Here is a 26,964-nt window from a genome sequence, read left to right as displayed (position 1 = left end):
TTTTTTAAGGACAATTTAGGGATTAAACTCAATTCAACGATTTTCTTCATATATGAAAAGTTCACATGTCCTAGTCTACCATGCCAAATATCACAAGAATCAACTATGTAAGCAGAAGAAGAAGATGCATTATTATTGATAATATCAGAAATATTCAACATAAATAAACCCTGATTACAATAGCCTTTTCCCACAAATGCATCATTTTTGGTTAAAACTATTTTATCAGAGTCAAACAAGATACTCATTTCTGTTTTCCCAAGCAGAGATACTGATACCAAGTTCTAGCAGATATTATGTTTCATGTTATTTTTGTAGTCTTTCCAAGACTCTGGAAGAGTCTTTACTAAATAAAAGATTCGGGTAATTTAATGTCTTCAATAGCTAAGTCATCAATCAACAAGTGGTAGTTATGGATTTAAGATGATACATCTCTATCCTCGGTCATTTAGAAATTTCTAAAATTCCCTATAACATATTTCTGAGTTCCTGCATCTTTCAAAATATATTTTTTATTCATTACATCCCAAATTTCTTTTGCAACTTTAAATTGACAATAAACATCAAAAAGTTCATTAGAAAGGGTACTAAGAATAACATGCCTAACTTGTTTATTTCCAGTTTCCCAGGTTGGTAACAAATGAGAACCATCTTCTGGTTTTGGGTCAGTTAAAATGTGTCCCAAGTTCACTACATCAATTGCAGAGAAAACCTTTTCCTGCCATCTCTTAAAGAATGTCCCATTGAAGGGATCAAATTTAGAGGTGTTAAGATGAGTGTGAACTAGAGAAGCTTTCATTTGGATATATTTCAAGATTGTTGGATTAAGGGTATGGAAACAAAGGACTAACCCAAAAGACACAAACAAAGAACATAATAAATAGTAAGAAAAACTTATCGGTTGAGGTGTGACAAACATTGTCCTTGAAATAAATCCACCTTCTTCGAAGACGAACTCGGTGCACTAAGGTACTAGTGGTCTATCTCCAGGATTCAACAACAAGATCTCGCTTTGGGTGCACTCTATAAGTGAGATGTGTACAACTCAGGTCCTGAAAAATTCCTTCAGAAAGATGTATGAAAGAATCTTTGAAAAAATTCTCTGAAAAATTGGTATTCGTATTTAGAGAGTGAGAGATAACCTTCTTTTATAGGCCACTAACACAGTCTCAATGAGACTCTACTTATAATCAGAACATGACTCAAAGTGGAAAAGGATTCTACTTATAAGTGGAATGAGACTTCACTAGCACAATCCTAATAGGACTCTTCCAAAAAATATAACACTAATAGAATAAAATAAAATAAAAATAAAAATTATTTACACTCTTCCTACAATTTGTTGGTGCGCAAACTCCAATATCTCTACTTGTTATTGGTGAGCTCCAATAATGAGTAATGATGATCTCCGGACTCACGCAAAGGACCTTGGATACCTACAGCAAGACGTAGTTGGAAGGAAACACGACTACGCCCCTTTGACAAGCAAGTTAGAACCAGTAGAAGTCAAGAGTGAGTAATGGAAAAAAAAATGCTAAAAGGATAACCTGAGGTTTCATGGAAGTAAGGGGAAAGTGTTCAATTTATGCTCGAATTGATCCCTTTTTTAGGAGGGAAAGACCGATCTTTGTACATTTTTTGTTTGTTGGATTGGATTCTCATTGGTTGGCCTGTTGATCAACTTCTTCCTCCTGTAGAAGTGAATTAGGTGGTCCGACTTGGTGCATTGTGGCAATTTTCTCATTGGTTGGCCAAATTTGTGTCACGCGGGGCTTGACGGGTGATTAGAAATATAGTGTATCGATGGGGTGTATCCTTGGGCAGAATCTTGGTTAATTGAATCTCCCTATTATTTCGTTCCTTATATGAGCCTCTTCAAATAGGGCTTATTGCTATTGATTCAATGATCCCTATAGGGTGTGGTCAACAAGAATTAATTATTAGGGATAGACAAATTGGTAAAACAACAGTAGCCACAAATACTATTCTCAATCAACAAGGGTAAAATGTAATATGTGTTAATGTAGCTATTGATAAAAAAAACATCCTTTGTAGTTCAGGTAGTGACTACCTTTCGAGAAAGAGGAGTAATGGAATATACTATTATGATAAGCTAAGATGACAGACTCGCTTGCTACATTACAATACTTTGCCCACCGGAAGCTTATTACCATTCAATTTATAGCCAGAGACGCCTTCCTGGGGTATTATCGGGCAAAACCCGTGTGGTGATTGTCTATTGATACGCGAAATCCATTAAGGCCCTGAAGACTTATATTCGGGCTCAATGAACGTGGATAGATCAAACTCGCCTTCCTTTGGTTCGCATGTCCATGGGGCTCAAGGCTGAGTGCAATTGACCAGGTGGTGACCTCTTGGGTGATGGTGTTCAGCTTGCCGGAGGGGATTCGTGATACATGACTTAGGGTTAGGTCAGGTTGAGCCCACTTGAACCTGGATTTCCAAACAGGTATATCCAACTACCTCCACCGTTCACATCCGTCAACAAGAAAGTATCATTTTGATTTATTCTTTTTATTCACCTTCCCTTTCACTTCAAATAAAAAAGATGTGAAATTTTAGAACACTAGAGGCATAAATGTATTTATCCAAAAACTTATGTGATGTAAGTAAAATTAACCCATATTATTAAAAGCCTATTTCACCAAGAGCAACAACAATTTTAGAAACTACTTTAGAATAACTTGTATCATGAAAAAAAAAAAGGGAATGTCCTTGACCTTATGCAACTTGTATCATGAACAAAAGGGGAATGTCCTACACCTTATGCAACCATTAATTCTTTGCATTTCATATGAAGGCTTACCTACCATAATAATCCCCAAACCTTGGCTATATCTTATAGTTGAAAATTTGATGGAAAATGTGAGAAAAAGAAAATAAAGAGAAAAAATTTGAAAAAATGAAAAAATGAAAAAAATAAAAAATAAATTTTAAATTAATAAATTATTTTTATATTCTACTTTAAACTTAGTTTAACTTTTATATAAAGATTAAATAATTTAAAAATATAAGTTTTTAAATTATTTTGTTTTATATTTTCTATAGTAACAGGTAACAACTAAGCGTCAAAACTTATTTATTTATTTTTTCGGTTTTCCTTAGTACTTGTGAAGAATCAAACATAACCTTACCGGAATGGCAACAAACCCTGATGAGGCAAGTATTCCTTGAGCACTTTAACAAAAATGTGCTTCTATATTTGGATCACTATGGAACGGAAGAACATCGAATTAGGGGCAGAGCCAGGCTATGCCCATGGGGCCTCAATTTTATTTTATTTTATTTATTTATTTTTTAAAGTAATGGGTTTGATCCAGGTTCAGGGTATGCAAAATATACGTGGTTACTAGTAGGTTATAAGAACACACTTTTGTCTCATTTTTCCCCCTTGAACTAAAGTTCATGTGTTGGCCCCTCTCAACTCTTTCTCTGGCCCCGCCACTGCATAGGATCACATTATCTTGCAAGGTGGCCACATGGATATGACAAAAACAATTAGGAGTGAGAAATGGAAGACAACAATTTTTGACAAGTTGAATTTAAGCCCACAGGTACTAGACTGAATGCTACTGTCACATCTCCAATGCTCAACAGTAAGAAAACAACTCAATCTCATGAAACCAATCTAGGTAAATTCATTTATCATAGCCAATAGTTAGATTTCCATTTGCTATGTTCATAACTGTACTCAGCCTGCTAGGCATTCAATACATAAGCTATTTGGAAAAATTACACACTGTATAGTTTTATCACATTACCGAAAGCAAAGTGCAGTGGCATGATTTGGGTGTTGAAAATCCCATCTACCACTTCTCTGGGCCAAATTGGCAGACACAGGAGCATGACCAAAACGTCTTACTTGGAGTCGGGATGTAAATGTTGGGGCCACAGCTCTGTGCAACTCAAGCCCACTATTTTTCTCATCCACTGGACAATGTTTCGACTCCAGGCTCATCATAATGCAGAGCCACTTAAGCTATATCCTATATTCAATCCACAGGCCCTGCTCAATCCAGAAAACAAGCATGTGCTCTATTAGTAAAAGGAAAATTGTAGTAACACACTCAACACGTAAGCGGAGGTTGTAATTACATAGCAAACACACATAAATAGAGAGTTAGCTGAGGTTGTACTTGTAATTGGTAAAAGGAAAACAAGCATGTGCTTTATTGGAACCTTAAGTTTGTTAGGGAGTTAGCTGAGTCAGCAAAAGTAGTTAGGGCTGTTAGAAACTCAGCTAACTTGACAAACTTCTCTATTCTGAATGTATGAACTCCCCTGTTCAAGTAACACATAAATAGAGAAGTAGAAGCTCTCAGTTCAATCATTGAAGAGCCATTACAGTCACTCTCTTCTCTTTCTTTAGTTTTGCTCTTTCATTATGATATTCGAACTTGGTACCGGAGCCATCAAGAGTTACATCAATGGCATCTAGCTCCAATACTACAAATTCCCCTGAGATTCAATTGAAATCTCAGATTTTGCAATTACCTTTCTCAAATAAATTGAATTCTTTGACAAAAAAGCTTGATAGAAACAATTATGGCTTCTAGAAAACTCATGTGCTGCTAGCATTCAGAGCTCACAAATTAGAAGGATATCTTCTTGAATCGAAAATTTGACCATTGCAATACATTGAAACTTGAAATGGAGAAAATTAGAGCGAAGTAATGATTCAATTGAATCTAGAATTTGAACTCTAGACAATAATTGATCAGTCTATTATAAGCTGGCTTTTGACTTCCATTCTTGAATTGGTGTATGGCTATGTGGTGAGATGTCAAAATTCCTTTTAAGTTGGGAAAACACAACATTATTGATGAAGAGATGATGATGAATATATTGGGAGGCTTAGAAGGTGAGTATGAAGCTTTTGTTATTAATCTCACTTCAAGAATTTCAGAAATTACTTTTGAGAAAGCTCAATTTCTTCTTCAAAGCTGGACATGTTGTTGCTAACTGCTATCATTGTTTTGACATAAGCGTCATAGGCACCACAAATCAGCAGCAACAGAATGGAGGTAAAAGACATCAAGTTTACATTGCCTCTCCAGGTGATAGCACAAATAACTCCTTCCGGTAAATGGAGTGGGGCAACAAATCACATTACTGCAGACATTAATAACCTTGCTATTAAGTCTGGTTACAAAGGAAAGGATTGAATCACATTAGGCAATAGCCAAACTCTTAAAATCTCTCGTGTAGGTTCTGCTGGCATTAATTCACACACTACTTCACATCCTTTAACACTGAAAAATATCCTTCTTTTTCCTAAAATCACCGAAAACCTGTTTAGTATTTCCATGTTTACCAGTGACAATAATGCCGTTGTTGAATTTTTCCCTGGCCATTGTTTTGTTAAGGACAAGAATTAGAAGTTCATCAAAGATGGACGTGAAGCACTGTGAAGTGGAGAATAAGGTGTTCGAGGTTAGGTTTGAAGGCATCCATGGGGGTCCTTGGATTTCATTTACAGAGAGGGTTCCAGGACATGCATTTTTGGTGGTTTTTGAAGAGGAGGAAGTTGCATCAATTTTGGAACAGTTGAAGAAAGGTATGAAGGTGGTGGGATCTTTGGGTTTTATCTGAAAGTATGGAGGCGGATAGAGGATGCATTTGGTGGAAATTTGCTTCAATAGTAGAGGAAGATTTATAGGAATTACAGAGTTTGTTACAAACAGAAAAGCTACTTCTCTGATTGTTCCAGAATGTGTCAAAGGTAGAGGACGGGAAGCCCTAAGGAAGATGATCTCTTTAATTTTGGAGTGTCCTTTTCTCACTGTCACTGGAACAAAGGAAGCGGATGCGAAGGTGGAAAACACGGTGGGTTTGGTTTGGAGGTCTGGGGATCAGTCTTGTGCTAGAGTTGATGAGGGTTGCCCAAGGAAATGAGCTCTCTTACCTGTTGGAAAGTGGGCTAGGGCGGTGATTAGTGAAGGCCAAGTTTTAGTTCAAGATTGGGGTGTCGTTGTTAAGGCTTTAGTGAGAATGATGGGGGTGAAGGGCATGATTTCCATAAACTCTTTTACAGCATCCAAAGGCGTTTTCTTTGTGGATTCCATTGAAAGAGTGGAATGGCTTTAGGCACAAGGAAGGTTGGTGTTGAGAGGAGTGGTTTTGAGCTCGTAGCAATGGTTGCCAAGAAAAAATACAGTGGTTCTTGGAAAATTCAGGAGGGGGTGGATGGAGCTGCAGGGGCTTCCATTCTATCTGTGGAATGAAAACCAGTTAGGGTTTATTATGAAGAATTGGGGGAAGGTGACAAAGGTGGATAAGGATTCTTTAAAGCTAGTAGATTTAACAAAGGCCAAATTGAAGGTGGAAATGAACCCAAATGTGGTATTGCCAGTGTTGTTGGAGGTGATAGATGGTGCCTGGGTTTTTACAGTTGCAGTCTAAGTCATCGAAGGGGAAGAAGAAGGAAAACAGAGGAAGATTGAGTTAACACACTGCAGAAGTGAGTTGGCTTCAACAGGTGTTGGCATGTAGCAGGGCCCTGCATAGTTTTTGAGAACATGTGGCGGGGCTAGGATGAGTGTGGGGAGCAGCTGCCACCCACTATCTTTGGTCTCAAATATCATTTCAAATTCAAATAGGTTTGCAAAGTGGGCTGCCATTTTAAAGGGGAAGGTGGCCTGTGTAGAAGGAGATTTAGGGCCAATTGAGAAGGAAGGCACAACCATTTCCAAAGCCCACTTGAATAATGATCTTCAATTAATAGAAGGCAGGCCGAGTAAGGGTAAGGCCTGCTCTAGAGGAGGCCCAACAGGCACTGGGCCAAAATCCTTTTTTGATAAGAAAACCCATTTGGTTGGCCCTAGAGAGAGAAACTCGTGCTGCAACACATACAATTTGCTCGAGGTTATAGGGGGTGATGGCGAAACTCTCCCAAAGAACCTCAATTCCTCTCTTTATGCGTCGATGCCCTTCTCAGCCCAAGTAGGAAGTTGGGTAGCTGTCATGCGAGAAGTTTGCCTCTGCCCTCCTCTTTTGAGAAAGTGCTAAATTACTTGGCTGGGAGTGATATAGAGAACAAAGAAGTTGGCCTTCAAGGGAGGATACTTTCCTTGAAGACTGAGGCTTTTCTAGTGAGAGAGAACCAGAGTGTCAACCTTTTGTTTTGAGGAGGTAGAGGGAATTTTGACCCCAATTTTGTCAAGTTCGGGGGGTGGTCCAGGAGGGGTTGAGGTCAGAGATGGTTTTCAACGCTCTGGGAGTCAACTCCAAGTATAGACTTCTACTCCCCTTTCCATGGTTAAAGGTTGGGTTTTGGAGGGGGCTATTGATCTACCTTCTTCCTTTTCCCCTCGTTGTTTCTCTAAGGTCCCCTGGTCTTTCTATGTCTCTTTCAATCCCTTTTGTTAAATCAAATTGTTGTCATTTTTCTTTATCGATTGGTCCTTCAAGGGTTAACAAGTTCCCTTCCGGCTCATTTGGGGTTGTATCTTATCCCATAGGTGTGGTGTCCCCAGTAGTCAAGCCTAGCCAAGAGCTAGAGGGTGACTCTTTTCTCATGTTATCACAAAATAGACCTGATAAATCTTCTTTCCCAGAGAAGATAAAGTGCCATTTTAGGAGGTTATTGTCCAAGCCTTAAGGTGGTTCATGGAGGATTGAAGGTTTCGATTGGTCTCCTATTTCAGCAAAGAATGTCAAGTAGCTGGATCACCTTTTTTAAGAAGAGGAGATTATAATGTTGTGTTGCATTTAAATAAGGAAAAGACCCCTGGTCCAAATGGTTTCACAATGAGTTTTTATCAAGAGTGTTGGGGGATGATTAAGGATTATCTTTTAAGAGTGTTCTTATAGTTTCACAATAATGGGATAATTAATCAAAACACGAGTACCAAAAAAGAGTCAAACAAACAGGATCTTAGATTATAGACCCATCAGTTTGGTCACCGGTTTGTACAAAATCATAGCCAAGGTGCTCTCAAGGCATTTACGTAGTTCTCCAAGACACCATCTTTTCTACTCAAGGTGCTTTTGTTGAGGGGAGGCAAATTTTGGATGTCGTCTTGATTGCTAATGAGAAGAGGAGATCAAGGGAGGAAGGGGTAACCTTCAAAATTGATTTAGAAAAGGCCTATGGTCCCGTTGATTGGGATTTTTTTGGATCATGTACTTGAAAAGAGTTTAGTTTAAGATGGAGGACTTGGATGAGAGAATGTTTATCTTCAACGACTTTTGCAATCTTAGTGAATGGTAATGCTAAGGGTTGGGTTAAGACATATAGAGGCCTAAGATACGGAGATCCCCTTTCCCCTTTTCTATTCATCATTATGGCTGGTATTTTAAATGGATTGATAGTGAGAGTGGTGGGGAGAGGTGTGTTCGAGGGGTTTTTGGTGGGCAGAGAGAGAACTAGGGTGTTTCATTTACAATTTGTGAAAAACAACATTTTTTTTTCCCTAGAGCATCCTTGGAAGAGTTGTAATCTCTTAAGCTAATTTTGTTGGTGTTTGGGCGTTTGTTAGGGTTAAGGATTAATCTAAATAAGAGCACTCTTTCTTGAATCAACATTAGCCAAGCTTAGTACTAGGTTAACTTCTCTGCTTGATTGTGCAATCTCTTAATAGCCTTTTAAAGTATTTGTGTCTTCCTTTAAAGGAAACCCAAAATCAATTTCCTTCTAGGACCCCATGCTGGATAGAGTCTCTAAGAGGTTGGATGGATAGAAAAAACTTTCTTGTCCTTTGGTGGTAGAACCACCCTAATTCAATCTTGTTTATCAAACATCTTGAGCTACTTTCTATTTCTTTTCAAGATTCCAACATCAATAGCATAGAGGATTGAGAAATACAAAGAGATTTTTTTTGGTCGGGTTCTGAGGAGGGTAAAAGGGATCATTTGGTTAGTTAGGACTTAGTTTGCAAGCCTAAGGAGTTTGGTGGATTAGGGTTTGGGAAAATTTATCTTAGGAACCCAGCTTTATTAGGGAAGTGGCTTTGGAGGTACGCTAAGGAAAGTTCTGCCATTTGGCATAAAGTTATCTTAAGTATTTATGGGACCCATCCTAATGGATGGGACACCAACAATAGAGTTAGATGGTCACATCATTGCCTCTAGAAGGCCATTGCACATGTGCTCCAAGTTTTTTTTTTACACACTCGCTTTGTGGTGGGTGATGAGACCAAAATTCATTTTTAGGAAGATTTGTGGTAGAGGGACCAACCTTTTTGCTTACGATTTTCAAGCTTGTTTAGAGTCACCACAACTAAAAACTTTCCTATTTTAGCTATCCTGAGTAACAAGACTTCTTTGTCTTGGGATCTCACTTTTCACCGTAATGTAACTAATACAGAGACTGTGGATCGTGAAAGACTAATGTCCTTACTTTCCAAATGCGAAAACTTGCATTTTGTCCTCTTCATGAGCTTCCTCAGTAAAATTGTTTTTTTCAACCTTATCCGAATTTTCAAATTTTGCTTCTTTCTACTCAACTAATTTTATGTGGAAATCAAGTCATTTCTAAGATCAGGGCCTTTGCATAGTTAGTGGCACATAAAAAGGTAAATACTAATGACATGATACAGTTTTTTTTTTTTTTGATAAATGAGCAATCATATATAATAGAAAAGGCTAAAAAGCCACATGTATACAGGGAGTATACTGACCAACCCCAATCAAGGCTGGAAAAACAAAAAAATCTGACCAACCTCACCCACCCTCAAGTGGTCCCAAGCCATTCCAAAAAGCCTAACAGAGTGTGAGTTTCCTCACCAATGTACACCCTAGCCCAACTCCACAAGTTACATACAAAAGAATTCTTAAATTTCTGAATATCTAAGGACCCTCCCCTGAATACTATCCTATTCCTTTCTTTCCAAACCGTCCAAAATATGCACAACGGGATGGAATTCCATATCTTTTTTCTTTTTTTCCCCACAAAAGAACCCCCCCAACTACGTAACACCTCTATAACTGACTCTGGGAATACCCATTGAACTCCAAAAATGGCAAGGGAGATTTCCCAAATAGTTTTAACCACTATACAATGTAATAAAATATGATTTGCATTCTCCTCTTCGCATCCGCATAGGTAGCACCGATTAGGGAGCTGCCATCCCCTTCTTTGAAGCTTGTCCAAGGTGAGGATCTTCCCCCATGATGCCTCCCAAGCAAAAAAAGACACCTTTGTTGGAACTTTATCCAACCAAATGCGTCTATTTGGAAAAGCACCGGCTGAGGGGCCACTCAAACTTATGTAGGCCCCTTTGCCCCAAACACACCATTGCCTTCCCGCTTCCAACTCACAGAGTCCTCCTCAGGAGCTATCCTGAAATCCTTCAGAAGATACAACAAGCCACCTATCTGCTCCATCTCCCAATCATTGAGATCTCTAACCAATCTGAGATTCCAACCTCCTTGACCCATACTAGAATCCCACACTTCACAGACTTTAGCATTCTTATGGCCCGCCAAGGTAATAACTGAGGATAGGTTTGAGAAAACGCCTCATTGCCACACCACTTGTCCGTCCAAAACAAAACTCTAGTCCCATTCCCCACCTTAAAAGCCATGCTCTCCCAACACCAGTCCGCCTCCTTCATGATCTCCCTCCATAACCCCATCCCATAAGGCCCACTAACTTCCTTAGTCCTCCACCCACATTCCTCTTGACCATATTTCATCCCTATCACCATTTTCCAAAGGTTATCCTTTTCATAGGCATATCTCCAAACCCATTTACCCAAAAGAGTTTTGTTCCATACATCTATCTTTCGGATGCCTAAACCCCCCTCCTCCTTAGGCCTACACACCACCTTCCAATTAATCAAGTGAGCTTTTCCCTCTAATCTTCCTCCCCCCCACAAAAAATCTCTTTGAATCTTTTCAATCCTTCTTGCCACAGCCTTAGGAATACGAATAAGGGAAAGGAGGTAGATGGGTATGTTGGCCAAAGTGCTCTTTATGAGAGTAATTCTTCCCCCCTTCGATATATATTGCCTTTTCCACTGAGTTAGTCGTCTTCTCATTCTCTCCTCCACCCCATCCCAAGAAGAGGAATTTTGTGACGGGCTCCAAGGGGCAGCCCTAGGTACACAGTGGGAAGAGCCCCCAAACTGCAGCCTAGCTCAGCCGCCAGCTCCTCCGCCTCATCCACTTCCCCCACCGGAAAAACAGCACTCTTAGCTAGGTTAATTTTAAGGCCAGATGCAGCCTCAAACCAAGCTAAAATCCAACTCAAATAGGTCAATTGTTCTCTTTCAGCTTTGCAAAAAATGAGAGTGTCGTCAGCAAAGAGAAGATGACTAACAGACAGCTCTTCCCCCCCTCTCCCCCTCATCTTACATCCTGAAATAAAACCCCCCTCACCAGCCCGTCTAATTATATTACTAAGCACTTCCATTCCCAATACGAAAAGGTAAGGAGAGAGGGGGTCTCCTTGCCTCAACCCCTTTGAGTTTGAAAAAAACCCAGCTGGAACCCCGTTGATTAAAATAGAGAATTTAGCAGTAGAAATACACCACCACATCCATTCCATCCAACGAGCCCCAAACCCCATCTTCCGAAGAACCTTCATAAGAAATTTCCAATTGACGCTATCATAGGCTTTTTCGATGTCCAACTTGCATAACAAGCCTTTCTCTTTTCTTTTATACCAATAATCAATCACCTCATTAGCTACTAGGGAAGCATCCAAAATCTGCCTCCCTCTCACAAAAGCATTTTGGTCGACTGAAACCACCTTATCCAGCACTTTTTTAGCCTATTAGCTAGGACTTTGGCTAAAAGTTTATACAAACCCCAAGCAAGCTGATTGGCCTAAAATCCCCCAGGTCTTCAGCTCCACCTTTCTTAGGGATGAGGACCAAAAAGGTTGTGTTGAGAGACTTGGCAAACGACCCATACTCAAAGAATTCCTTAAACATATCCACCACCTCCTCCTTCACAAAATCCCAGCAGTCTTGCCAGAAGGCCACGGTAAAACCATCCGGGCCTGGGGCTTTGTCACCCCTCATCTCCATCAGAGCAGATTTGATTTCCTCCTCAGAGAAAGGCACCTCCAAACCATCAGCTTCCCGGGAATTCAATTGATTAAACTGCAGTCCCTCAATATCCGCTCTCCACCCCGGCTCTTCTGAGAGCAAGTTCTGGAAGGCATTCACTATCCCATCCCTCACCTCTTGGTCCTCAGACAGCAGCTCCCCATTGATTACAATTCTGTCCAGCGAATTGTTCCTACGGTGGGCATTGGCCATACGGTGAAAATAACCGGTGTTCCTATCCCCCTCCTTGAGCCATAACTCCCTTGACTTCTGCCTCCAATGCACTTCTTCCATTAACACCCATTTATAGAAGGCATCCTTTGCTTCTTTTTTCTGCTCGGTTTCAGCTATAGTCAGGCTTCTCTCACTTTCCACTCCATCCCAGTATTCCAGCTGCTGAAGGGCGGAGTTTTTATTAACCTCCAACCTGCCAAACACCTCCTTATTCCAAATTTTAATATTATGCTTCAAAACCTTCAACTTGTAGGCCAATCTGAAGCTAGCCCTTCCTCCCACCTCAATTCCTTGCCACCACCCCCGGAGAAGACCCTTAAAGTCGTCCACTTTCAGCCACATATTCTCGAATCTGAACGGAATAGGGCCCCTCCTTATTCCCCCGCCCATCAGCAATATGGGGAAATGATCGGATATGGGTCTTTGCAATCTGCATTGGGTTACCCCACTGAACATGTCTAGCCACTGCTGAGTCACCAAGAATCTGTCAAGCCTCGCCCAGGATTGGTTATTCCTTCCCCCACTCCAAGTGGCATTACCCCCTTGCATAGGCAGATCAGTGAGTTCTAAATCCTCTACAGTTTGGGCAAAACTTCTCATGGCCCCAGATAACCTTCCCTGACTACTTCTTTCTTGCTGGGACAAGATGACATTGAAGTCCCCCCCTAAGCACCATGGATCTTCCCACAAGCCTCTAATTGCCCCTAGTTCTTCCCACAAACACACTCTATCTTCTCTGGAGAAAGGTCCATACACCCCAGTAAAAATCCAGGTCATCCCATTTTCCACATTCCTAATCCTACAGGAAACAGAAAATTTTCCAGCCTCCGTCTCCATCACCTCCAGAGACCTTCTATCCCAACACACCAAAATCCCTCCCGCAGTGCCCAAAGCGTCCAAAGCCACCCAATTAGACCACCTACCCGAGCCCAGACTTCTCACCAGTCCCTCCGACAAAGCCTGGATTTTGGTCTCCTGGAGACAAAAAAGATCCACCCTCTGACTTCTGATCATTGCCTTAATAACCCTTCTTTTGGCGCTGTCATTGGCCCCCCGAACATTCCAGCTTAAGATTCTTAGCTTCATTTAAACTCCGTAATTTGGCACCCCCTTATTTGTCCTCCATCAGTTTGCTTTTTCCCCCCTTCATAGTTAATAGAGCACTCCAATCTTTTTAATTCTCTCTCAAATTTGGATTTCTCCAGACTGTTCTTACTGTGAACCCTTTCCCTTCTCTTGCGAATTTTGATCAGGAATTCCATGATGTCCTTCTCCAGACCTTCTGTCGAAAAACCCAAGAACGCACTAAATCTGGCGAAGTCACTTTTCTCCCAATTAAGCTCCCCCCCTGCCTTATTTACTCGAGGTACTATTTGATCAGAACCCAACTCCTTACCATTATCATCATTTCTACTTTTGTTGACCTCCACCAGATCCCAACATTCAACAGTCTCTGACACAGGGGTTTCCAATCCCATGATCACTTGGAGCGGATGATCGTCCTCGCCCCTCTGCTTTTCTGACCCAGAAAGGTCGCAAAACTCCCCCACTGGAGTCCGACCAAAACAAAGAGAAGGGGAAGAAGGAAACACCGGGACCAAGGAATCGGACTGTACATACCTCGTCGCTTCCTCAATAAGGGCGTTATCAGTCTTCGATCGCCCTATGAGGAGGAGTTCTGCCTCACTCTGCCTGTGCAGTCCATCCTTCTCTCCAAATAGAGAGAAATCAGAGAATGGGCTTCCCGATTTTGCTTCGCACCTCTGGGCTTCAGCAGGCTGGCCACATGGTTTCCTTACTGGACTCTGACCAGCGCCTACTAGGCCCACATCCGCCACGGGCTTACGGGCCATGGTCCAACTTTCTCTTTGACCAACAGTCTCCTTAGCGTAGGAGGATGAACTGCTGCCCTCAGCCCCACTGGGCTTCATCAAAAGGCCCAACACAGCTGGCCCATTTTGTTTCAGCCCCACTCCCTTGGGCCTTAGCTGTAGCTCCCCAGGCCCACGAGCCCCCTCTGTGGATCGCCCTGACCCAACAGACAGCTCTCGCGTCCCATCCGCAGTCTGTCGCTGCTCCTCGAGTTTCGAGCCCCCTTCAGCCTCCCTCACGCGCTTGCCCTCGCGTGACTGGACCTCTCCCTCTACCTCTCCGTCTTTTGCTATTTGTTTTTCCTCCTCGCCGGACGGCACCACTCGCAGCGTCGGCCTCGTCTCCCACCACAGAGTGAGGGAGTAGCATGTATTTTCGGCCCAGATTTCCAACATGTTAGGATTTTTCCCCTCTTTTCTCCTTACCCGGATTCTAGCCCACTGTAGTTCTTCCTTCCTCTCCGTCTTGACGTCTATCTCTAACAGACCCCCACATCCGTCTCCTATCTTGCACAGAATGTCCCGATTCCAGTACGAAATGGGAAGACCCACTATCCTTACCCAGGCCTCTCTTTCTTTCTCTTCCTCCATCAAGCATCCCGTCCTTTGGCTCCATTTTTCCAAACGCAAGACGAGGCCATCGACCTCTATTTCCCCACCGATTAGGGCTTTTTCGGCTTCATTTATCAACTCAAACTCCAAAAGTGCCTTGCCGTCCTCCAATTTGGCCAATCCTAAATTGCCCTTAAGCCCCCACCATTTCGACATTTGGGTCCCCCATCTTCTTAAATCTTCCCCCCCATCTTGTGTTAGATTCCAACAACCAACAAGGCAGTGGTCCAGCTTCTCCAAGTTCACATTTACATCTCTGTTATTCACTGTCACCCTCACCACCCCTTCGTCGGTGCTGCACTTCTGCTTTACCACCTCCGCGAAAGATTTTCCCAACAAGGGTGTCCAAGATTTGTCCCTGTTCGCTTGTCTCAAATACCCCTCTGGACTGGATTCTATCCCTCGCAGCGCCTCCACCAAGAGGATCCAGCCCCCTTTTGCTCCTCTGCCTCTGGGAACGAAGATACTAAATCTCTTCTTCTCCCGATCTGCGACCCCCAGGCGAAGGAAGCAACCCCCCTTGTTTTCCCCTCGCACTAAAGAAAAAAATCTCCCATTCTCTTGCCATCGTTTCTCCCAATGACCCGTCCTCGTGTCCTTTGAGCAATAAACCAAACCTTCAATGAGTGGCCCTAAGCTTGCCGGCCCCAACTTAATCCAAGAAGAAACCCCTCCTTTTTTCTCCACTATAAAGACTTGCATCCTCCCCTTTTTCTTTTCTACCTCAACCTCGAAAGTTTTGGACTCAATCCCAAAACTCCTTTTCCGACCCTCTGAGTTGAGATTTCCCTCTGGGACCTCTCTCACACCTTGGGGCCTGTACTCTTCCCCGTCTCTCCCACTCACTCTCTCTCTATTTCTTTCTCTCTCCTCCATGCTATCTTTTACTTTCACAATTTTCTAATGACATGATACAGTTGAAAATGCATTTCAAAGCCCTTAGCCTGATTGGTGAATCCTCTATAGGAGTAGTGAGATGATTGATCATCTCTTCTTGCATTGTTTGATTACTTTGGGATTGTGGCATAAGATATTTTCACAGGCTAGGATGGTGTGGGTTTGGCCTAACAGTATTCGCAATATGATGATGATTTCCTTTAAGTGTTTTGAGAGTTTTATTAGAGGAAGCACTCTTTGGAGGATGGCGTGTCTTTTTTTGTTGAGGACTGTGTGGAGAGAGAGGAACACTAGGATTTTCAAGGACACTTAGAGGACATCGAAGTTGTTGTACGATTCTTTTTGGGCTTACTGTACAAATATTTTTAAACCCTACCCTTTGAGTGTAATTCAACTTAGTTGGATTTCAATATGTATGCCCTAGGGTTGGGTCAACATGGTCTGGAATTGTTATACTTGTATAAGCCTTTTGTCCTTTTTGTACAATCTTCCTTGTTTAGTGGAGGTTTACTCAATTCTTTTGATAAGGTTTGTACATCATGGGGAGGACTTCTCATTCTTCTCATGGTTTTTCTCAATTAATACATTTGTTTGTTTCTAATAAAAAAAAAGAAAAAGAAAAAAAGAAAAAAGAAATAGAAGATTGTGCTAGAGCAAGGTACACTTAAAAATGGACTTATTAATCATATGAAAGTTGAGTGTGAGACCTTATCTCTCCTCTAGAAGTTTCAATTTGCCTTCAGTTTATCTTACTAAATCTGCATTTGATTGTAATTACTTTCTTCTTTTGGTAGAAGTTCAAATAAAGCTAATATATGGCATGAACATTTAGGCCACCCTCAATCTCTATGTTGAATCATGTTCTGAAAGATCTCATTGTGGTTTCTAATTCCACTTCTCTAAATTTTTTTACTCCTTGTCAATATGGTAAATCCAGTCAAATGTCATTAAAATCTTCAAAAAATAAACTAGGTTTCCTTTAATATTGTTCATTCTAATCCATGAGGACCCGTTCTCGTTGTTTCTGTGGATGGTTATAAATATTATATTCACTTTATTGATGATTTTTCTAAATACACTAGGATATATCATCTTAAAACTAAATTTGAAGCCAAAGAAGTCTTCATTCAATTCAAAACTTCTGTTGAAAAACAATTTAATATGAAAATTAAGTGTTTAAAATAGGTTTAGGAGGAGAATATAAATGCTTACTTCCATTCCAAAATCAAGTTAGTGTGTTCTTTAGGCATCCTTGCCATTATACACATCAACATAATTGAAGATCAAAAAGGAAACATAGACACATTGTTGAAATGGATTTGACTTCACTTCCTCAAGCTCAAATTCCTTTCAAATATTGGTGGGAAGCTTTCTCAACTTTTGTCTTTCTCTTTAATAGGTTACCCTTTATAACTCTTGATCATTTGTCACCTTTTCAAATGTTATTCAAATCCAAACCAAATTTTTTTTTTTTTTTGATCAATAAGTATAATATTGTATTGCAAAGAGGCGCTAAAGCAGCGACCCGCCAAATTACAGTATGAAGGGACTTACCCCCTTACAAAAGGGCCCAAACATCAAAGGACAAGGTAGAACAAAAAAACCTCTCCCTTAACGCATACACACCCAATCTATATAATCTATTAAGGTCGAAGGACCATCTTTTATCCACACTTTGGATTTCGACTACAAAAAATACACAAAAGATGCTTTCAGCTTTTGAATGGACAACTCACAATCCTCAAAAGCAATTGAATTTCTAGCCTTCCAAATAACCCAAAACAAGCATAACGGTCCCAATTGCCACGCCACCTTCCTTTTCTTTCCCACGAAAGACCCCCTCCACCCTAAAAGGGTTTCCTTGACCGACCGGGGGAAAACCCACGAAACACCAAAAAATGAAAGGAACACCATCCATACTTCCCTCGTTTTTTCACAATGGATGAGAAGGTGATCAATTGTCTCCTCACTCTTATGGCAAAGAAAACATCTATTTGCCATAACCCAACCTCTCTTTTGCAAGCAATCCAAGGTTAGAACTCTCCCCCAAGAAGCCTCCCACGCAAAAAAGCTCAACTTGGGCTGCACACAAGAATTCCATATAATTTTTGAAGGGAAACAAGCAAGAGACCCCGGCTGCATAGTCCTATACAAAGATTTCACCGAGAAGTCCCCATTCTTTGATGCCATCCACTTCACCTTATCCTCCTCCTCCCCCCTAACCTTCTTCCCCTCCAAGCAACAAAATAGCCTTTCCACTTCTTCCAACTCCCAATCGTTATCAAAGTTTGAATCACACACTTTCCAACATTCATCCAATGCAAATTAAATCAAAATCTGGATTTTTTAACCCAAAGCATACACCTCATCAGCCACCAAACAAGTGTGTGATTCAAACACAATAGAACCAATTGATGTTGTTGAGGCCTTAGTAGGTCCCACTTGAAAAGTGCTATGGTTAATGAGTATACCGCTTTGATGAAAAATGAAGCTTGGAGTTTGGTACCTTTTTCTTTATGGGTAAAAATAATTATATTGAATAAGAAGAAAGTACACCCAAAGTGCAACCTGAACAATACTGGAAATATATAACTATCACCAAACAGAAGAATCTATAAAAAGATGGGTAACAAAAAAACCACCCGCCTTCATTTAGAGCCCAACCAATCAAAAAAATTGATTAAAGGAAGAGACCTTTTATCTATACACAACTTAATCCAAGCCTAAAGTACAAACAAAGGAGTTTTTCAGCCTTTGAACCGACAACTCCTTGTTATTAAAGGCAATCATATTTCTTTCTTTTTAAACTATCCAAAAATTACAAATAGGGGCTGCCTTCCAAGCCTTATTGCGTTTTTTTTTGGATAGGCGCAAATAAGAGTATGTATATTAATAACTATAAAAAGGATGTCAAACTAAAGTTGCAAATACAGTATACTGGAAGTATACAAGTGAAACAAAAACCAACTATAGTAGCTACAAACCCACTTTAAAAAGAAGAGTTTGTCTATTCTATAAAATCTAATAAAAAGGTTGGCCCTTCCTACCCATCTCCTAGAAGGAACCCTCAAGACCACATATATAGACTAGTTATGAGGGAATCCTTAAGGGCTTGGATAATGCGTTGTTCCCCTTCAAAAGTTCTTTAATTTTGCTTCTTCCAAATTATCCATAAAAGACAAAGAGGGGCTATTCTCCCAATCTTCCTTCTTTTCCTACCCACAAAGTTACCGTGTTATCCCTCCAACAAATCCTTAATAGAAAAGGGAACAACCCACGAAACGCCAAAGAATGAGAAGAGAAAGTGTCATAACTCTCTAACTACCCCACAATGGATGAGAAGATGTTCAACTAATTCATCCACATCTTTATACATATAACAAAAACCTGCCAAAACCCATTCTCTCCTCTTGAGTTGGTCCATAATTAGGATCCGGCCCCAAGTCACTTCCCAAACAAAAAACCTCACTTCGGTAGGAGACCTAGAATCCCAAATTTTCTTTGAAGGGAAAGTCACTTCACCCCTATCTTTCAATGCATTGTAGAAAGACTATAAAGAACACCCCATTCTTGCTAGCTTTCCAAACCATTTTATCCTCCTCTTCTCTAAATCTACCAAACTCACTAAGTTTTAGAAAAAAATTATTTACAACACCCAACTCGCAATCATGAAAGTTTCTTGAACAACAAGGGTTCTAAGTGATCATTCCTCCTTCTGCCTCTCGAATATCATCCACCCATGCCTCCTTAGCAATAGCAAAAGCGAATAAAGAAGGAAAAGAATCCTTCAAAGGCATATCATCGCACCACACATCATGCCAAAATTTGACTCTTCTTCCATTGCCCATCTCAAATCTTATTTTGGCTTTAAAAGTTCCTCATACTTTTCTAATCGACTTCCGCAATCTAACTTCATGGCCTTCTCTCCCTTTCCGAAGGCACCAACCTCCCAGTTATTCATCAAATTTCCCCAAAAATTGTTCTCCAAATTTATCCATTTCCAAGGTAAATCTCCAACACCATTTCCCCCAAAAAGCTTTGTTGATAGTGGATAAATCTTTAATACCAAGGCCCTGTCTTTTTTTATCTTTGCAAATCACTGACTAGTTCACAAGATGAGGTTTTTTATCCAAAGAACCTCCTCCCCAAAGGAAATCCCTTAGGATTTTCTCTAATCTATTAGCCACCGACTTAGGAGTAATGAAAAGGGATAAGAAGTAAATTGGGAGGTTGCACAAAGTACTGTTCAGCAACGTGACTCTTCCTCCTTTTGATAGATATTGCCTCTTCCAAAGAACCTTTCCTCCACCACATCCTAAACAGATTTGGCCTTAAAAGGGAGCACCAAGGTGTAGGCCCAAATGTGTAGCAAACAATTTTCCTATACCACAACCCATTACCGTAGCTAGCTCCTCCACATTGGGGACATCCCCTATTGGAATAAGCTCAATCTTGCTCATGTTAATCTTTAGACTTGAAGAAGCCTCAAACCGAAGCAAAACCCATGCTAAATAAGTGAGCTGGTCTGGACAAGGATCAGAGAACAAAACAGTGGCACCTACAAATAAGAGGTTAGAAATTAGAACTCTACCTCTCCCTCTAACCCTAAAGCTTGAGATAAAGCCACCCTCCACCGCCCTTCTCAAAAGAGAACTTAAAACCTCCATAACCAACACAAAGAGGTAACCACAAAAGAACCATGCCACCCAAAAAGAGTCTCTAACCGTCAAGGGTAGAACTTAGGACACCTCAAAGAGAGCAAAAAGTAACTACCATAGCACCCTAGCCCTAGCACAGTGAAGTAAAATGTGGTTAATGGTCTCTTCTTCAATGTGGTAAATGAAACATCCATTTGCTAGAGACCACACCCTTCTTTTTACTTGATCCAAAGTTAAGGCCTTGCCTCATGCCACTTCCTAAGCGACAAAAGCCTGCCTTGGGGGGATTGCACCGGATCCAAATGATACTCCTCGGAAAAGGGACTGCAACACCTGACTCCAAAGCATTCATAGAAAGACTTAATAAAAAACAACACCGCTCTTTGTCAGTGTCCAAAGCACCCTATCTTCCAAGTCACAAAACACCATTTTCTGTTGGATTCTTTAAAGAAACCTCTCCACTATATCCAACTCCCAATCATTGAAAGACCTAGAGAACATTGGATTCCATCCGCCATCCTCAATCATGGAGTCCCATTCATCTACCACCCGCGCCTTCTTTGGAAAGGCAAGAGCAAAAAGAGAAGAAAAAGAAACACACAAGGCCTTGTTACCATACCATTTGTCATTCCAAAAACTCACCCTTCTGCCATTACCCACTTTGGAAGCAATCTTGTCACTCAATAGATTCTATTCTTTTTCTATAGCTTTCGAAAGACACACCCTATACCCCTCTCTCACTTCACGGGAGCACCACCCCTTTTTTTCTACATCATACTTCCCACTAATAACTTGTTTCCATAGAGCCCCCCCTTTCATCCACAAAGCGCTAACACCATTTACAAAGAAGAGCCTTGTTGAGCAAAGAGAGACGTTTAACACCCAAACCACCCTTCCTCTTATATGAGCAAACAATCCCCCGGTTTACTAAGTGATGTTTTTGCACAAAAGCCCCTCACCCCAAAGGAAGTCTTTCTAAATCTGCTCTAATCTCAATCTGATTGACCTTGGCATGGTCAATAAGGACATAACATAAATCGACGTACTAGTGAGAGTGCTCTCAATCAGACTCATTCTCCCTTCTTTAGTTTTTTCCACATAGCTAACCTTTTGTGAAACCTCTCCTTCACCCCATCCCAACCTGTCATGGATTTGGATAGAGCACCCAAAGGAAGACCCAAGTAAGAAGAAAGAAGCACTACCACCTTACACCCAAGATCTAAGGCCAGAACCTTTAAATTCTCTACCCTTAGAACTGGTAATAACTCATTTTTATCCAAATTGATTCTCAACTTTGAAATAGCCTCAAACCACATTCATAACCAACTTAAGAAAACCAAATTGTCTTGTGAATCCTCGCAACATACAAGAATATCATTCACAAACAACAAATGAGAGATTGGGACCCCTTTGCCACCCCTCCTTGTCACCCCACAACCAAATAAAAAACCCTCATTCACCACTCTCTTGATAAGGCAACTAAGATCCTCCATACCAATCACAAACAAATAGGGCAAAAGAGGATCCCTCTGCCTTAACCTCCTGGAGGTGGGAAAGAAGCAAAACAAGGTACCATTGACAAGGATGGAAAATCTAGCTGTGGAAATGCACCACTTTATCCAACTAATCCATATGTTCCCAAAGCCATTTTTTAGAGCACAAGAAGCAAGAAATTCCAATTTACATGATCATAGCTTTCTCTATATCCAACTTACTTTTTTCTTTTCAACAAAAAACCTATAGCCTCATTAGCAATTTTTTTTTTTTTTTTGATAGGTAAGATCAAAAAGTATATATAACTAACCTCATTAGCAATTAAGACCACATCCAGAATTTGCCCCCCCCCCCCCCCCCCCCCCTCTACGAAAGCATTTTGGGCCAAAGAAACCACTTTGATCACCACCTTCTTTAGCCTATTGGCTAACACTTTAGCCAACAATTTATACAAGTCTCCCACCAAACTAATAGGCCTAAAGTCTCTAAGATCTTCAACACCCTTTTTTTGGGACTAACACTAAAAAAAGTAGCATTTAGGCATTTTATAAATCTGCCTTGCTCATGGAATTCTCTAAAAAACCCATCACCTCCTTCACAAAATTCCAACTAAATTGCCAAAACACCATGGAGAACCCATCAAGACTAGACACTTTATCCCCACTCAACTATGATTGGGCGTAAGAAACCTCTTGAACAGTGAACTGCTCCTCCAGCCTTACAACATCCTTCCCCTCCAACCCATCAAAAGTCATCCCACTCAAACTAGGATGCCAATCCCCTGAACCTGAAATGCCCAAGCCACCCCCTCTTGAATTTCATTTTCCTTTGAAAACCAAGTATCATTTGTTTTGATTTTGACCAAACAATTCCTTTTTCTATGAGCATTAGTCATCCACCCTCCTTCAACCACACTTCTCTTGATTTTTGTCTTTAGGAGATTTCCTCCAAGAGGACCCATTTTTGAACTCCTCCCTCGCCTCTAACTTCCACCTCTTCCGCTGATAAGGATCTCATCTTCTCCTACTCATCTCAAAAGGACACTTGGTGAAGAGCCAAACTCTTTTTGACCTCAACTTTGCCAAACACTTCTTTGTTCCATATTTCCAAATTAGCCTTTAAACCTTTCAACTTTGTTGCTACAATAAAACTAAAAGTCATTGAAATTAAACCCTTGACACCAATTTTTTAGTAGTTCTTTAAAACCCTCTTTCTTTAACCACATATTCTCAAAGTGGAAAGGAGCAAACCCTCTTCTCACCTTTCCTCCATCCAACAAGATGGGAAAATGATTTGACACCGGTCTAGGTAAGACACTCTGCACCACCCCGCTAAAGTGATACTCCTTGTCTTTAGAAACCAAAAAAGCAGTCCAATCTTGATTTGGACAAACTATTCAAACCACCACTCCAAGTGAAAAGGCCCCTCATGTAAGGAAAGGTCTCTTAGATCAATCATCGGTTATCTTTGAGAATCTCTTCATGGCCATGGATATCCTCCCTTCTTTGTTGCATTCACTAGGGAATCTAGTCATGCTAAAGTCTCCTCCAATGTACCAAGGGTCATTCCACAAACCCTGAATAGCCCTAAGCTCTCCCCAAAAAGTTTCTCTATCCCTCCTCATAGTAGGGTCATAAACCCCTATAAACATCCACATAAAACCGTCCTCACAATTTTAAATCGACAAATTATCAAAAACTAGCCCACTTCCATCCTAACCAACTCTAGCACTCTATTGTCCCAAAACACTAGCATCCCTACTGTTGCTCCCCTCGCATTTACCGCTCCCCAATCTAAGCATCTCCCCACACCTAAACTTTGCACCACACCCACAAACATTTCCTGAACTTTGGTTTACTACAGACACACCAAGTCCACCTGTGTGATCTAATTAGGGATTTGATCACCTTGCTTTTATCATTGTGATTAGCCCCTCTCATGTTCCAAGACAAAATTTTTAATCTCATTTAGAACTCAAGATTGTAGCCTCTCCTACTGTGCCAATCCCTTTCACCTTGGTTGTGCCACTGTAATTAATGAGCACTCTAGTTTCTTCAATTCCCTTTCAAACCTTGTAGAAGCCGAAAAATTCCTCTTCCTGTCCTACTCTATCCTTTTTTGCATCCTCTTTAACATACTCAAGATTTCCCCCTCAAACCCCTCTATCGAGAAGGCCAGAAACTTGCTAAAATTAGCCAAGATGCTATTGTCCCAACCATTTAGATGGCTACCTTAGCCCTGAGAAAACCGATCATCCATGTCTCTTTCCTCTATGGCAGGAGTTTGGTACCTTACACTTACGATATCAATGTTGTTGAAAACAAATGGGTTTTCAAGGTTGAATATAATTTTGATGGCTCGATTCAAAGTTATAAGGTTTCAACAAACTCTTATTTTGGACTATTTTGAAACCTTTAGTTATGTTATAAAATCATCAACTATCAGAGCGATTCTTAAATTTGCTACTACTTATGGTTGTGACAATCAACAAATTGATATAAGCATTAACTTTCTAAATGGTGATCTTTAAGAAGTGGTATTCATAGCATAGCCTAAGGGATTTGTAGATCCTATTAAACCAACACATGTTTGTCGATTGCATAAAGCGTTGCATAGCCTTAAACAAGCACCTCGAGCATGGTTTAACAAATGAAAAGGTGCTTTAATCAATTGGGGATTCAGCAATTCTATTTTTGATGCCAGTCTTTGCACAGGTTATGAAGGACTTGAACAAACAATTTGCATTGAAGACTGTGGGCTCTCTCAACTATTTTATTGGTTTTTAAGCATTTCGGGACAAATCAAGAATTTACTTGTCTCAACACAAGTATATCCTAAACTTGTTGAAAAAGAGAAACACAACTGGTGCAAAGAGTTGCCCCACACCTATGTTTGTTGATTCCCAAATTGTCATTAAACAAAGGAAATCCATTTGAAGATTCATTACTTTATAGGAGTACTATAGAAGCTTTACAATACTTAATAGACAAGGCTAAGGCCAGAAAGTCAGTTCTTGCATGCACCTATAATTGACTATTGACAAACTTGTAAAAGGATTCTTAGATACCTAACGTGTACACTGGTTACGGTCTACACTTGAAACCAGCAACTCAAGGATTGTTTTTGGAATGATTTTGTGATGAAGCTGAATACCAATCCTTGGCCCAAGCTACAATAGAGGTTACTTGGTTTTAGTCCTTGTTGAAAAAGTTAGGGACTAAAAATAATGATACTTCAATTTTGTGGTGTGAAAATTCTAGGGCACCAATGTTTCATGACAAAACCAAGCATATCCAAACTCCAAAATAAAAATAAAAATGACAAAACTTGAATTGCTAAGGCAAGAAGAGGACAAGAGTTTTACTTTGAAAGGAGAAGGAAAATAATTCATGATGCATATATGTTAACAAAATATCCACAATCAACTACACATGACAACATTCCATGCATTTTAAAAGATAAAATCAAGAAACACAATCCTCGGTTAATAAGTAAAGAGAAAGCTTAGCTAACCTTCATGCTATTCCAAGGTTCTGCAACTTATCACAGTGTGGAATTGGTAAATTTCTATTCCACTGACGCCTCTGGAGTTCTATATGACAATAGCGCCCAAGCATGTGCTTGTAATCTCTTATTACATTGCCCTCAATTTTAGCTCGATCAACACTACCTAGCGGATACTTCTCGTCAAATTCTGCAGATTTAACATAGAATTCCACTCCATGCTTCTCAGTTGTCTGGGAAAACTGGTAAGTATAGTTCCTCTGCAAGGAATACTCTGGCTCTGAAAAGGGCAGATAAGCTAGCAGGAAAATTAACAAGAAGGGCAATATCTGAAGAAGAACCATAATATTAGGTCCACCACCATGAAAATTCTCTCTCTGTTGGCCACCCATGTCTCTAGTCCTATAAACATAGTTTGCGCGGAACATCTCTGTCTGACCAAAGAATGACCTGAATATCTCATCAGGATCAAAATCATCATCAAAGAAGTCATGCCCAGTCCTCCTCCTCCGCCGCCTAACATTGTGCTGCTGATTGTACTCAAATTCTTCAACCAGACCCGTTTGATCATACTGCCTCCTTGATTCCTCTTCACTCAAGCACTTGAAAGCCTTGCACACTTTCTTAAAAGCTTCTTCAGAACCTGGGGCCTTGTTCTTATCAGGATGAACTTTTAACGACAATTTCCTATAAGCCTTTCTAATCTCCTCCACCGAACAACTCTTCTCTACACCAAGAATCCCATAATAGTCCTTATTCCTCCTAATCTTCCTTATCAATTCCACATGTTCCTCTGTATAATTCCGCTCCCCATTCGAAACCTCGCCAACCTTACTCCGAACAGACTCATTCCTATTCTGATCAACACCATTCCCATCCACAGCCGGTGGCGGGGGCGCCGCAGCCGCATCAAGCCTCTCACATGCAGCCAAAAGATCACCGACCGAAAGATTATGGTTGAGCCTCTGCGCAATTCCAATGAATTTAAGCGCGCGCTGCTTGTTTCCAGAAACAATTGCTTCCTCGGCAATACGAACGCATCTCAATGCTTCGTCCTTATTACTATCCATTAATCAACACGCAATTCAAAATCCAAAAAAAATTGCAATGTTAACCGAGTCATGCGCCAAACCAGCGCATCAGTGGGGAAAACGAAGATCTAGGGTTTCATGTGGCAAATCAAAATTTCGAAGAACCTAGTTGAAGAGCAACGAAAATTAGGGCTCACATGGGTTCAAGATAGTGAAATCTGAGAAAATTGAAGGATTTCGGGATAGATAATTGAAGTGAATTTAGGGTTTGATCACGTACCTGATACAAAGATGAGATCCGAAAGGAATGACCCGAAGCAAACCATGGTTCTGGGTCCCTTTTTTATATCGTCGCAGCCGATGATGCGGTGTAACTGGAACCCATCAAGCAGCCAATGGGATTTTGCCACGTCATGATTGGGTGAATCTTACACTTGGACAGGCAATCATGCTCCACCTAACTAAGAAAGCACCTCATGCATGCTCAAGTGTTTCAAGATCTCACTCAAAAAGTGTTTTAAATCAACGTAATTTATTTTAAAAAATTAATCACAAAATTGATTCCCCTCCAAATTAATTTTTCAAAGAGTGTTTCTAATCCATGTGAGTACCCACCTGACATGACATTTGTTTTAAATATTTTTTT

At 40.6% G+C, this 26,964-nt stretch overlaps 1 protein-coding gene across 2 annotated transcripts; it reads right to left on the bottom strand.

Annotated features, from left to right (window-relative positions):
• Window positions 1-2,109: 2,109 nt before the first annotated feature.
• Window positions 2,110-26,686, bottom strand: LOC117914219 (chaperone protein dnaJ 49). Of its 2 annotated transcripts, XM_034829449.1 has the most exons (3): window positions 26,599-26,686; window positions 25,297-26,483; window positions 3,635-4,027 (listed from the first exon to the last, which is right to left on the bottom strand). In XM_034829449.1, exon 2 carries the CDS (start codon window positions 26,355-26,357, stop codon window positions 25,299-25,301), a length of 1,059 nt encoding a protein of 352 aa, XP_034685340.1. In that variant the 5' UTR covers window positions 26,358-26,483; window positions 26,599-26,686; the 3' UTR covers window positions 3,635-4,027; window positions 25,297-25,298. The 2 variants fall into 2 exon arrangements, with proteins under 2 accessions (XP_034685341.1, XP_034685340.1); XM_034829450.1 differs by lacking the exons at window positions 3,635-4,027; window positions 26,599-26,686 and adding an exon at window positions 2,110-2,554 and having other exon boundaries at window positions 25,297-26,588.
• Between the last annotated feature and the right edge of the window lie 278 nt (window positions 26,687-26,964).

The sequence above is a fragment of the Vitis riparia genome, chromosome 5 (assembly GCF_004353265.1).
Source record: "Vitis riparia cultivar Riparia Gloire de Montpellier isolate 1030 chromosome 5, EGFV_Vit.rip_1.0, whole genome shotgun sequence".
In the NCBI taxonomy this organism is placed as follows: domain Eukaryota; kingdom Viridiplantae; phylum Streptophyta; class Magnoliopsida; order Vitales; family Vitaceae; genus Vitis; species Vitis riparia.
The sequence above is the reverse complement of the archived record's forward strand: the minus strand, read 5'-3'. Positions and strand labels throughout refer to the sequence as shown.